At 44.8% G+C, this 14075-nt stretch overlaps 1 protein-coding gene across 1 annotated transcript in view; it reads left to right on the top strand.

The window, feature by feature from the left end:
- Nucleotides 1-12665: 12665 nt before the first annotated feature.
- LOC137095403 (AP-5 complex subunit zeta-1-like) overlaps nucleotides 12666-14075 on the top strand; it is a 33762-nt gene continuing 32352 nt past the window's right edge. The window contains exon 1 of the mRNA XM_067462033.1: nucleotides 12666-12798. Coding sequence (XP_067318134.1) covers nucleotides 12758-12798 — 41 coding nt within the window. The 5' untranslated portion in view covers nucleotides 12666-12757. The remainder of the gene's footprint in view (nucleotides 12799-14075) is intronic.

Raw genomic sequence — 14075 nt, 5'->3', positions numbered from 1 at the left:
GCCGGCCACGTTGTCCGGATGCCTGACCACCGTCTCCCAAAGCAGTTGCTCTACTCCGAACTTAAGAATGGAAAACGGAATGTTGGTGGGCAGGAAAAGAGATTTAAAGATGGGCTCAAAGCCAACCTTAAAAACTCTGGCATAGACACTGAGAACTGGGAAGCCCTGGCCCTTGAGCGCTCCAGCTGGAGGACAGCTGTGACCAGCAGTGCTGCAGAATTTGAGGAGGCACGAGTGGAGGGTGAAAGAGAGAAACGTGCCAGGAGGAAAGCGCGTCAAGCCAACCCCGACCGGGACCGCCTTCCACCTGGAAACCAATGCCCTCACTGCGGAAGAAGATGCAGAGCAAGAATAGGGCTCCACAGCCACATACGGACCCACAAGGAAATCCATAATGGAAGACCATCTTACTCGTCCAACGAGGGATCGCCTAAGTAAGTAAGTAATCTCCTGTACACGGGTCCAATCGAGCCCATCCTCTTCCACCATGTCACTCCCAGACCCATCACTCCCTTCAAAGCCCATGAAGTCCTTGTCCTCCGTAGGAGTATTAAGTATATCATGGTTACGCTTCCTTTGAGTTTCCTCGTCAGACTCTGGATCACGAGTAACCCACTTGACTCTCCTGCTTTCCTCCCCATCCCCCATTTCACAGTCGGAGAAGCCCTCAAAGGTTTCAGAATCACTCGGGGCCATGATTATCTCTCTAATCCGCTTTCGCTGCTGCTCCTCTTCCAGCACCTGCGCAGCCCTCTTCTCCCTCCTACCAGTAGTAGCAACGTTACCATCACGCTGAACTACAACAGGTAATGAGGTCTGCGGGAAATTAGGCAAGTGAGGTTTCATAGAATAATAGCGTTGGAAGATACCTCGCGGGCCATCCAGTCCAACACTTCCAAGAAGCAACAAAATCACATTCAAAGTTTATATATCTGTGGAATAATGTCCAGAAAGAACTCTTGTCTATTGGAGGCAAGAGTGAGTGTTGCAATTGGCCACACTGATTATCCCTGAATGGCGTTGCAGCTTCGAAGCCTGGCTGCTTTCAGCCTGGGGGAATCCTTTGTTGGGAGGTGTTATTTATTATTTATTTATTCACAGTATTTCTATTCCGCCCTTCTCACCCCACAGGGGACTCAGGGCGGATTACAGTGTACACATATATGGCAAACATTCAATGCCAATTTGACATACAACATATACAGACATACACAGAGGCTATTTAACTTTTTCTGGCCGCCAGGGGAGGTGTTGCTTTCATCGTCCATCTCTGACACTGATGAAGTACTTCCGCATTCCCCGCATGATTTGCTGGAGTCTTTTTTATGGCCTCGTAAATTAGTTAAATTAGCCTCCCCACACTTTTAAGGTGGTGCCTAATTTTCCTACTTGACAGATGCAAAGGTCGACAACAAGCTACACAATTGAGGCGGCTGTTAGGAATGGTGGGAGTTGAAGTCCAAAACACTCAGAGGGCTCAAGTTTGCCCAAGCCTAGGACAGGCACAAAATGCCAATTCCTGCTGGACGCATGGCAACAACTCATTAAAACTATTATTTTTACCCTTCCTTTTTAGCATTTTCAGAAACTATTTTAAAGTAGAATCCTAGAATCAAAGAGTTGGAAGAGACCTCATGGGCCATCCAGTCCAACTCCATTCTGCCAAGAAGCAGGAATATTGCATTCAAATCACCCCTGACAGATGGCCATCCAGCCCCTGTTTAAAAGCTTCCAAAGAAGGAGCCTCCACCACACTCCGGGGCAGAGAGTTCCACTGCTGAATGGCTCTCACAGTCAGGAAGTTCTTCCTCGTGTTCAGATGGAATCTCCTCTCTTGTAGTTTGAAGCCATTGTTCCGTGTCCGTAAATTAATTACGTTATGTTTTAATGTAATAATTAACATTTCACTTTAATGTAATCCGTCATTTCTTGCAAAGAGGACGGGCCGAGGGGGGTGTATTTTGGGGGTGTCAATTATTTTGGGTAATTTTTTAAAGGAACCAGCTAACAGATAATGATTTTGCTGATAGTTAACGTAACACATCCATTTCAAGACTTTGCCTGGGCGGTCTGCCATTAAACCGATTACCTTTCATGATCGAATACATTAGTGCTAATGTGATATTCCCAAACGCTCCTCGCAGTAAATTACTATTTAATCCCAAAGTCATATTATGAGCAGGTACAAGCATCCAGTTTTCTGGGGTGCACTTTTGCGCGGGTCACAAAATGGGATTGGGCTGCAGTCAAAAATAGACAAGTCCACAGTGAAATCTGGAAATGCGGTTTGAGAAGGGCGGAATATAAGTACTGTAGATAGATAGATAGATAGATAGATAGATAGAGATATAGATAGATAGATAGAGATATAGATAGATAGATAGATATAGATAGATAGATAGATAGATAGAGATAGAGATAGATAGATAGATAGATAGATAGAGATATAGATAGATAGATAGATAGATAGATAGATAGATAGATACAGAGATACAGAGATACAGAGATAGATAGATACAGAGATAGATAGATACAGAGATAGATAGAGATATAGATAGATAGATAGATAGATAGATAGATAGAGATAGATACAGATATAGATATAGATAGATAGATAGATAGATAGATATAGATAGATACAGATATAGATAGATAGATACAGATATAGATAGATAGATATAGATAGATAGATAGATAGATAGATACAGATATAGATAGATAGATACAGATATAGATAGATAGATAGATAGAGATATAGATAGATAGATAGAGATATAGATAGATAGATAGAGATATAGATAGATAGATAGAGATAGAGATAGATATAGATAGATAGATAGAGATATAGATAGATAGATAGATAGATAGATAGATAGATAGATAGATAGATAGATAGATAGGCAAGTGATGCTGCTGCACAATCAACTGACCAGCTAACGACAGCTTCTTCTTCTTCTTCTTCTTCTTCCTCTTCTTCTTATTGTTGTTGTTGTTATTATTATTATTATTATTATTATTATTATTATTATTATTTGAAACACAACAAGATGAGTCCACAGCAGACAAGATCACTCTGATGGCTGTTGTATTGGATCACACGTCGGACACTTCCCAAGTGTCTGGGACTGTGTGATGTATTGGCGAATAATGTGTGCAGATCCCAGTAAGGTGGCTTTTTGCAGCTGGCAGGTGGTAATTTTGTCAGCGCCGATTGTGTTTAAGTGCAGGCCAAGGTCTTGAGGCACTGCACCCAGTGTGCCGATCACCACTGGGACCCCCTTGACTGTCTTGTGCCAGATTCTTTGCAGTTTGATCTTTAAATCCTCATATCATGTCAGCTTTTCCAGTTGTTTCTCTTCAATCTTGCTGTCACCTGGGATTGCAACATCGACAATCCATACTTTGTTTTTTAACATGATTGTGAGGTCAGGAGTATTGTGCTCCAAAACTCTGTCTGCCTGAATCTGGAAGTCCCAGAGGAGTTCGAGTGTTCATTCTCTGTAACTTTTTCCAGCTTGTGATCCCACCAGTTCTTTGTCGCAGGCAGATGGTGTTTGTGGCACAAGTTCCAATGAATCATCTGAACAACGGTGTTGTGCCTCTGCTTGTAGTCTGTCCGCGATCTTCTTGCAGCAGCTGAGGATGGGATCTATTGTTTCATCTGCTTCCTTGCAGAGTCTACACTTGGGATCTGTCGTCGACTTTTCAATTCTGGCTTTGATGGCATTGGTTCTAACGGTTTGTTCTTGGGCTGCCAGAATCAGGCCGTTGTTGTTGTTGTTGTTGTTGGCTTGGATGGCATTGGTTCTAACGGTTTGTTCTTGGGCTGCCAGAATCAAGACGTTGTTGTTGTTGTTGTTGTTGTTGTTGGCTTGGATGGCATTGGTTCTAACGGTTTGTTCTTGGGCTGCCAGAATCAGGCCGTTGTTGTTGTTGTTGTTGTTGTTGTTGTTGGCTTGGATGGCATTGGTTCTAACGGTTTGTTCTTGGGCTGCCAGAATCAGGCCGTTGTTGTTGTTGTTGTTGTTGTTGTTGTTGTTGGCTTGGATGGCATTGGTTCTAACGGTTTGTTCTTGGGCTGCCAGAATCAGGCCGTTGTTGTTGTTGTTGTTGTTGTTGTTGGCTTGGATGGCATTGGTTCTAACGGTTTGTTCTTGGGCTGCCAGAATCAGGCCGTTGTTGTTGTTGTTGTTGTTGTTGTTGTTGTTGTTGTTGGCTTGGATGGCATTGGTTCTAACGGTTTGTTCTTGGGCTGCCAGAATCAGGCCGTTGTTGTTGTTGTTGTTGTTGTTGTTGTTGGCTTGGATGGCATTGGTTCTAACGGTTTGTTCTTGGGCTGCCAGAATCAAGACGTTGTTGTTGTTGTTGTTGTTGTTGTTGTTGTTGGCTTGGATGGCATTGGTTCTAACGGTTTGTTCTTGGGCTGCCAGAATCAGGCCGTTGTTGTTGTTGTTGTTGTTGGCTTGGATGGCATTGGTTCTAACGGTTTGTTCTTGGGCTGCCAGAATCAGGCCGTTGTTGTTGTTGTTGTTGTTGGCTTGGATGGCATTGGTTCTAACGGTTTGTTCTTGGGCTGCCAGAATCAGGCCGTTGTTGTTGTTGTTGTTGTTGTTGTTATTGTTATGAGGCTGTTAGGAATTGTTGTTGTTGTTATTATTATTATTATGAGGCTGTTAGGAATTGTGTTGAGTTGAAGTCCAATACATTTGGAGGGCCCAAGTTGGCCCATGCGTGATCTACACTGTCGAATTAATGCAGTTTAACACCACTTTGTTGTGGCTCAGTGTCATCGAATGCTGAGAGATGCAATTATTTCTTCTTTCTCCCCTTGCAGTATTCACATGACACTGAAGCAAGGTTTAGAGTTATTTCTATCTACCCCGGGCAGCAATATGTTTGTGCCATTCTGGCACGCAACTGAAAAGAGAGTAATTTGAAGGCATCTTACAGTTGTCAGTCAATTCCTGATACACTTTTTGAAAGAGAGAAAAAAAACCCACCATGCTGGAAAATGTAGAATTTCAGACAACATGCTTCCTAGTCTGTAGCTGATGAGCGATGACAATGTGCAAAGATTTCTCTGCTCGGCAGTCGGAGAAATCCAGCTGTAAATTTTATACAGTGTCAGGACACTAAAATAAAATCCATCTCCAGCAAACATGCTTTGCATTTATATTATCTTTAAATTCAGGAAGGAGCCGGTGGGTAAAAACACCCTTTCCTTCCAGAATATCAAGAGAATGTAAATGCAAAGAGGGGATTGCATTGGGGTGTGCAAAGCCTGGCAAAGGGGACAGTTTGACAGCATCCAGTGTAAAGTGAACGGGGTTCAGGTCCAAAAGAGCCCTTTAAACATAGGATTTAAATATAGAATTTATGCAGTTTGATGCCACTTGAATTGCCATAGTTCAGTGCCATTGAGTCCTGGTGGTTGCAGTTTGGTGAGGCACCAACACTAGCAGAGAAGGCTACTGACCTTGTAAAACTACAGCTCCCATGATTGTATAGTATTGAGCCTTGTGGGAGCAAACTGTGTTAAATCTACAGTGTAGATGCATATAGAATCATAGAATCAAAGAGTTGGAAGAGACCTCCTGGGCCATCCAGTCCAACCCTGTTCTGCCAAGAAGCAGGAATATTGCATTCAGATCACCCTTGACAGATGGCCATCCAGCCTCTGTTTAAAAGCTTCCAAAGAAGGAGCCTCCACCACACTCCGGGGCAGAGAGTTCCACTGCTGAACGGCTCTCACAGTCAGGAAGTTCTTCCTCGTGTTCAGGTGGAATCTCCTCTCTTGTAGTTTGAAGCCATTGTTCCATTGCGTCCTAGTCTCCAAGGAAGCAGAAAACAAGCTTGCTCCCTCCTCCTCCCTGTGGCTTCCTCTCACATGTTTATACATGGCTATCATATCTCCTCTCAGCCTTCTCTTCTTCAGGCTAAACATGCCCAGCTCCTTAAGCTACTCCTCATAGGACTTGTTCTCCAGACACTAAGGCAGGGATGGGCAAACCCAGGCCCAGGGGCTGGATGTGACCCCTTGGGCTCTTTTCTCAGGCCCTCTTCTCTCTCACCACTCTATCCTTCCTTCCTTCTCTCTTTCCTCCCTCCCTCCCTCCTTCCTTCACTTTTTCCTCTCCCCTGTCTCCCTCTTTCTCCCTTCCTTCCTACCCTATTGCCTTTACTTCCTTTTCTTCCCTCCCTTCTTCTTTCTCCCTCCCTCCATTCCACTCTTCCTTCCTTCCTTCCTTCCTTCCTTCCTTCCTTCCTTCCTTCCTTCTCTTTCCTTTCTTCCCTTCCTCCCTTCCTTTCCTTTTGTCTTTCCTTCCTTCTCTTGTCTCCCTCCCTCCTTTCCCTTCCTTCCTTCCTTCCTTCCTTCCTTCCTTCCTTCCTTCCTTCCTTCCTTCCATCTTTCTATTCCTCTCTTCCTTCCTCCTTTTTTCCTTCCTCCTTCAATTCCTTCCATCCTTCCCTTCCACCCTTTTGTCCTTCCTTCTCTCTTTCCTTCTTCCTTACTCCCTTTCTACCTTTCTTATCTCCCTCTTTCTCCTTTCATCCTTTCCTCCCTCCCTTCTGCTTTCTTTCCTTCTCTCTTTCCTTCCTCCTTCCCTTCCTTCCATCCTTCTATTCCTCTTCTGCCTTCCTTCTTTTTTCCATTCCTCCTTCACTTCCTTCCATCCTTCCCTCCCTCCCTTCATTCCCTCTTAACTTCTTCCTTACCTCCATCCCTCCCTCTTTCTCCTTCCATCCTCCCCTTCCTTCCTACTCTCTTTCCTTCCTTTCATCTTTCTATTCCTCTCTTCCTTTCTTCTTTTTCCTTCCATCCTTCCCTTCCTCCCTACTCTCTTTCCTTCCTTTCATCCTTCTATTCCTCTCTTCCTTCCTTCTTTTTCCTTCCTCCTTTACTTCCTTCCATCCTTCCCTTCCACCCTTTTGACCTTCCTTCTCTCTTTCCTTCTTCCTTCCTCCCTTCCTTATCTCCCTCTTTCACCTTTCATCCTTCCCTTCCTCCCTTCTGCCTTCTTTCCTTCTCTCTTTCCTTCCTCCTTCCCTTCCTTCCATCCTTCTATTCCTCTCTTTCTGCCTTCCTTCTTTTTTCCCTTCCTCCTTCACTTCCTTCCATCCTTCTCTCCCTCCCTCTTTCTCCTTCCATCCTCACCTTCCTCCCTACTCTCTTTCCTTCCTTCCTTTCATCCTCCTCTTCCTCTCTTCCTTTCTCCTCTTTTTCCTTCCTCCTTCACTTTCTTCCATCCTTCCCTTCCTCCCTTCTCTCTTTCCTTCCTCCTTCCCTTCTTTCCTTCCATCCCTGGAAAGCCAGTCCCCTTAGCAAGGAGTCCTAGCAAGTTAGAAAATGTGCTTGGCCCCAACAGTTCTGATTTTCCTTTGCCCAATGCCTCCCAAATGTTGATTCTCCCTCATCTTAAATGGGAAGGCAGACAAATTCATGCATTTAGACATTCTTTGGGTTCCTAACAGAATATTCTTCCCCGCAAGACTAGGAGAGACTTTGCAGGCCGAGGGGAAAAGGGCCTGGGACTTGAAGCCCGGCATATTCGGCGGGTTAATTAAAAGAACCGCAGCATGCCAAATTGGGAAATCTCATTAAGTGAGTTGTCGTTGGCCAAATCCCCCCGACAAGTGTTTTAACAAAGCCATTTGCTGTAAGAAGCATCGACGACAAAGTAGTGAGCCCTGTTCATAATTTGAAGACTCAGGAAAGGTTAAGCCTCCGAACGGCTCCGTTGGATTTCAGGAAGAGGCGGGAGGAGAGGATCAAGGAGACGACAAACACCAAAAAGCGATTAGGCTTAGGATAATACTCCAGCAATTCCAACTCATTTGAGAAGATGGTATTGAATCGGCACGGCTTCACATACATTATCTCCGTAATCTTTACAAGACCCCATAAAGTAGGTCAGTATTTATTTCCCTAAGCTAGGCATGGCAGGCGGGGTGAACGGTTCTATTTCCCGAAAAAAATCCAATTCCCTCGTCATTTTCCCTCCTTTAAGCATTTATTTACCACACTTCTAGTATAACTGTTATAGAACTCCAATATGCTGATGACAACGTAGTCTGTGCACATTCAGAAGAAGACCTACAAGCCACTCTAAACACTTTTCGCAGAAGCATACAAGAAGCTCGGCCTGTCATTGAACATTTTGTCTTTCCAATCACTCAGCTGTTGGCTCTGTTTTAACAGGATGGTCAGCTCTTCCAAGGTCACAACAACTGTTATAGAACTCCAATATGCTGATGACAATGTAGTCTGTGCACATTCAGAAGAAGACCTACAAGCCACTCTAAACACCTTCGCAGAAGCATACGAGAAGCTCGCCCTGTCATTGAACATTTTGTCCTTCCAACCACACAGCTGTTGGCTCTGTTTTAACGGGATGGTCAGCTCTTCCAAGGTCGCAACAACAACTGTTATAGAACTCCAATACGCTGATGACAACGTAGTCTGTGCACATTCAGAAGAAGACCTACAAGCTACTCTAAACACCTTCGCAGAAGCATACGAGAAGCTCGACCTGTCAGTCTCAGGCCCTTTCCTTTTCCCCCTCAGCTTAAGCGGCTGGCGGGGAAAAGGAAAGGGCCTGAAGCTGTTAGGAATGATGGGAGTTGGAGTCCAAAACACCTGGAGGGCCAAAGTTGGCCCATGCCTGTTCTAACCGCAGCCCAGAGGTATTCCGCACGCAATCCCTGCTTTGGTGCTCCTTACGCCATCTTCTTGTTAGCGTCGGCCAGGCAGACGGTGCTGTTGTGCCCGACCCGGGCAATAAGCAGATGACAATATCATTTGTGCACATTCTGAAGAAGACCTACAAGCCACTCTAAACACCTTTGCTTGTATAATTTAAATTCTTTAAAAAACAAACAAACAGTGGAACAGCGAGCCCGTGAAAAGCGAACCATGAAGTAGCGAGGGAACACTGTATAAGGATATATACATTAACTAAGGTACATAATAGGAATCCATGTATACTGGGGGCTCCCAGCCAAGGGGACTGGGGCAACCATGGTGGTGAGGGTCAGTATGGTGTTCACTGGGATGAAAGGGTGGTCAAGATGGGTGAAAGGGAGTGAGAGGAACCTCGGTCCGGGGGCCACATGAGCCCTATGTCAGCTTTGTGCTTATATATATATATATTGTGGGATTAACATAACTCAAAAAACACTGGATTAAATGACATGAAATTTGGACACTACACCCCTAACAGACCAACGAGTGACCATCACTCAGAACCCACCCTCCCCCCCAAAAAAAACCAGTGGAAAGGACTTAAAACCCCCAAAAAACTAAATGAGGAAAAGCTAAATGACAATACAGAAAAAAGGAAGGAAGGGAGGAAGGAAGGAAGGAAGGAAGGAAGGAAAGAAGGAAAGAAGGAAAGAAGGAAAGAAGGAAGATGGAAGCAAAGAGCGAAGGAAGGAAGGAAAGAAATAGAGAAGGAAGAAAGGAGGAAAGAGGAAAAGAAAAGGGATGGAAAGAAAGGGATAGAGAAAGAAGGAGAGAAAAAAGTAAAAAGGAAAGGAGGGAAAGAGGGAGCAAAGGAAAAAGAGAAAGAAAGGGAGAAAGAGAGAGGGAAGGAAAGACAGAAATAAGGATGGAAGCAAAAAGCAAAGGAAGGAAGAAAAGAGGTAAAGGGAAGGAAATAAAGGTAGAGAAGGAAGGAAGGAGAGAAGGAAAGAAAAAAGGAAAGGAAAGAGAGAGCAAAGAAAGGAGGGAAAGAAGTAGAGAAGGAAGAAAGGAGAGAAAGAGGGAGGGAAGGAAAGACAGGAAGAACGATGGAAGCAAAAAGTGAAGGAAGGAAAGAGGCCGAGAAGGAAGAAAGAAGGGAAAGGGAAGGAAAAGAAAAAGGGAGGGAGGAAAGAGGTAGAGAAGGAAGGCAGGAGAGAAGGAAAGAAGAAAAGGGAGGGAGGGAGGGAGGGAGGGAGGGAGGGAGGGAGGGAGGGAGGGAGGGAAGGAAGGAAGGAAGGAAGGAAGGAAGGAAGGAAGGAAGGAAAGAGGGAGCGAAAGAAGGAGGGAAAGAAGAAGAGAAAGAGGGAGGGAAGGTTGGCCACAGCAATGCATGACTGGTACAGCTAGTGTTATATATATATATGCAAAATAAACTTTCTTTTTCCACAAAGACCATCACTTTCCAATGACCCAGTTCTCAGGAAACAAAAACCTGGATAAGCCCCGGAAACCTCTCAGAACAAGGTGGCACATTTAGAACAATAATTAATAACCTACTTCCTTAAGTATTATTGTCTCAGCATTTCAGAGGGAAGCGTCGCAAAGCCGTTATCAAAGGAAATCCTCAGGAAAAGCCCTGAGCACAAAAACTGAATGTCACCAAAAAGCACGACGGCTTCGGCATGCTTATTAAGAAGTTCATGTTTGCTGAGTTCAGTGGCTCGGCTCTCAACCCCAAAGCAAAGACTCCGGTCTTCTCAAAGTTTGTGCAAAAGTGTGCCAATTCTTGGCCTTCTGCTATCACTTTCTTTTAAGAATTCTACAAGAGATTTTATGTTTGGATTGTTAATCAATTATGCTATACTAGCTGTGCCCGCCACGCGTTGCTGTGGCCAACCTTCCCCTTTCTCTCCTTCCTTCCTTCCTTCCTTCCTTCCTTCCTTCCTTCCTTCCTTCCTTCCCTCCCTCCCTCCCTCCCTCCCTCTTTCCTTCCTTCTCTCTTTTTCTTTCCATTTTCTTTTCCCTTCTTCTTTCTTCCTCCTCTATCTGTTTCTTTCCTCCCTCCCTTTGCTCTCTCTTTGGTTCCATCCTTCCTTCTCTCTTTCCTTCCCTCCCTCCCTCTTTCTCTCTTTCGTTCCTTCTCTCCTTCCTTCCCTCTCTCTTTCCTTCCTTCTTTTACTTTTTTATTTCCTTCTCTCTTTCCTTCCTTCTCTCCCTTTCTTTCCTTATGTCTCTCCTTCCCTCCTTCTTTCTCTCCCTCCTTCTCGCCTTCCTTCCTTCCTTCCTTCCTTCCTTCCTTCCTTCCTTCCTTCTCCCTTTCTGTGTATATGTGTTTTGTGTGTGTATATATGCATGTATGCATGTGTATATATTTGTGTATATGTGTATATACGTGGTTTTGTGCATGCGTTGTAATGGTTATTTTAGCTTTTGAAGTCCCTTCTGCTGTTTCTCAGTGTTGGCCTGAGAGGTGTCTTGTGTCCAAATGGCACTGTTGAGGTTTTGAACAAGAAGACATAGTTTTTATAATTTTTATTATTCATTGCTTTTATGCTTTTGTAGGTGATCTACAAATCCCACCAACTACAACTCCCAAATGTCAAGATTCTATTTCCCCCAAACTCCACCAGTGTTCACATTTGGGCATATTGAGTATTTGTGTAGAGTTTGGTCCAGATCCATCATTGTTTGAGATCACAGTGATCTCTGGGTGTAGGTGAACTACAACTCCAAAACCAAAGGACACTGCCCACCAAACCCTTCCAGTATTTCCTGTTGGTCATGGGAGATCTGTCTGCCAAGTCTGGTTTGATTCCATCGTTGGTGGGATTCAGAATGCTCTTTGATTGGAGATGAACTATAAATCCCAGCAACTACAACTCCCAAATGACAAAATCATATTTTTTTTTTGAGTGAAGGACATACATTGGGTTATTTGGTGTCTTGTGTCCAAATTTGGTGTCAATTCATCCAGTGGTTTTTGAGTTCTGTTAATCCCACAAACTAATATTACATTTTTATTTAAATAGATTAAGATTATATTATATTATATTATATAATTAGTATAGCAGAGGAGACAAGGTGGAACTGTCCCCTGGCCCCCTCTCTCTGGAATACACCTGGAATACTGTGTCCAATTCTGGGCACCACAATTCAAGAGAGATATTGACAAGCTGGAATGTGTCCAGAGGAGGGCGACTAAAATGATAAAAGGTCTGGAGAACACGCCCTATGAGGAGCGGCTTAAGGAGCTGGGCATGTTTAGCCTGAAGAAGAGAAGGCTGAGAGGAGACATGATGAGAGCCTGTATAAATATGTGAGAGGAAGCCACAGAGAGGAGGGAGCAAGCTTGTTTTCTGCTTCCCTGGAGACTAGGACGCAAGGGAACAATGGCTTCAAACTACAAGAGAGGAGAATCCATCTGAACATGAGGAAGAACTTCTTGACTGTGAGAGCCGTTCAGCGGTGGAACTCTCTGCCCCGGAGTGTGGTGGAGGCTCCTTCTTTGGAAGCTTTTAAGCAGAGGCTGGATGGCCATCTGTCAGGGGTGATTTGAATGCAATATTCCTGCTTCTTGGCAGAATGGGGTTGGACTGGATGGCCCAGGAGGTCTCTTCCAACTCTTGGATTCTATGATTCTCTCTTCACTTTTCAAAGGATTCCCCCATGCAGGAAGCAGCCAGGCTTTGAAGCTGCAAGGCCATTCAGTGCTAATCAAGCTGGCCAATGGCAACATTCACACTTGCCTCCAACAGACAAGAGTTCTTTCTCCCACCCTGGACATTATTCCACAGATATGTAAACCTCACTTGCCTCGTTTCCAATAGACCTCACAACCTCTAAGGATGCAACTCCACTCAAGACTCCAATCAACCCAAACGCCTCCGGAACTATAATGCTGAGGGACCGACTTTCAACCCGGGCAACTTTTAGGAACGGACCCTTACGCATGCGCAGAAGTGACTCACCGGCCAAAATGGCCGACTTGAGAAACAAGTGATCTGTGTGTTCCTTTGAAGTTCCTTTTTGGCTTCTTCCTTCCAGTTATCTTCAGAGAAGCGAAAAGGGAGCAAGATGTACACGGCGGGGACCGAGAGCTTCTTGCGTCAGGCCAGGTAGGAGGAAGAAGGGCTGTTTCTTTGGCCTTTTGGAAGACTACAACTCCCAGAATCCCCGAGTGGGGGATTCTGGGACTTGCCATTCCCAAATAAATGGCTGTAGCAAGCTCGAGGAGCTACTGGTAAATAGGTAAGGCCCCTTCAACAATGCCAAATTATAACCCAGACTATCAAAACAGATAATCCATATTATTTTATTTGAATCCAGATTATTCTATTCAAACTACAAAAAAGGAGAATCCATCTGAACATGAGGAAGAATTTCCTGACTGTGAGAGTCGTTCAGCAGTGGAACTCTCTGCCCCGGAGTGTGGTGGAGGCTCCTTCTTTGGAAGCTTTTAAACAGAGGCTGGATGACCATCTGTCAGGGGTGATTTGAATGCAATATTCCTGCTTCTTGGCAGAATGGGGTTGGACTGGATGGCCCAGGAGGTCTCTTCCAACTCTAGGATTCTAGGATTCTAGAGACTAAATGGCTATCTGTCAAGAGTTCTTTGATTGTATCTTCCTGCATGGCAGAAGGGGGTTGGACTCGATGATTTTGGCCTGCATCAATAGGAGCCTAGTGTCTAGATCTAGGGAAGTAATGCTCCCCATGCTCTATTCCACTTTGGTTAGACCACACCTGGAATATTGTGTCCAATTCTGGGCAACACAATTCAAGAGAGATATTGACAAGCTGGAATGTGTCCAGAGGAGGGCGACTAAAATGATCAAGGGTCTGGAGAACAAGCCCTATGAGAAATGGCTTAAGGAGCTGGGCATGTTTAGCCTGAAGAAGAGAAGGCTGAGAGGAGATATGATAGCCATGTATCAATATGTGAGAGGAAGCCACAGGGAGGAGGAGGAGGGAGCAAGCTTGTTTTCTGCTTCCTTGGAGACTAGGACGCAATGGAACAATGGCTTCAAACTACAAGAGAGGAGATTCCATCTGAACATGAGGAAGAACTTCCTGACTGTGAGAGCCGTTCAGCAGTGGAACTCTCTGCCCCGGAGTGTGGTGGAGGCTCCTTCTTTGGAAGCTTTTACACAGAGGCTGGATGGCCATCTGTCGGGGGTGATTTGAATGCAATATTCCTGCTTCTTGGCAGAATGGGGTTGGACTGGATGGCCCATGAGGTCTCTTCCAACTCTTTGATTCTAGGATTCTATGGCATCCTCTCAAATTGTGGACCATGGCTCTCATGTCTCCTCACTACTTTCCCTTCTGCAGGCTAAACATACCCAGTTCTTTAAGACGCTCCTCATAGGGATTATTAATGGTCTCCAGAGCT

Source organism: Anolis sagrei, chromosome Y, assembly GCF_037176765.1.
Source record: "Anolis sagrei isolate rAnoSag1 chromosome Y, rAnoSag1.mat, whole genome shotgun sequence".
Classification (NCBI taxonomy): domain Eukaryota; kingdom Metazoa; phylum Chordata; class Lepidosauria; order Squamata; family Dactyloidae; genus Anolis; species Anolis sagrei.
Note: the sequence above shows the minus strand (reverse complement) of the source record. Positions and strands in the feature narration are given on the sequence as shown.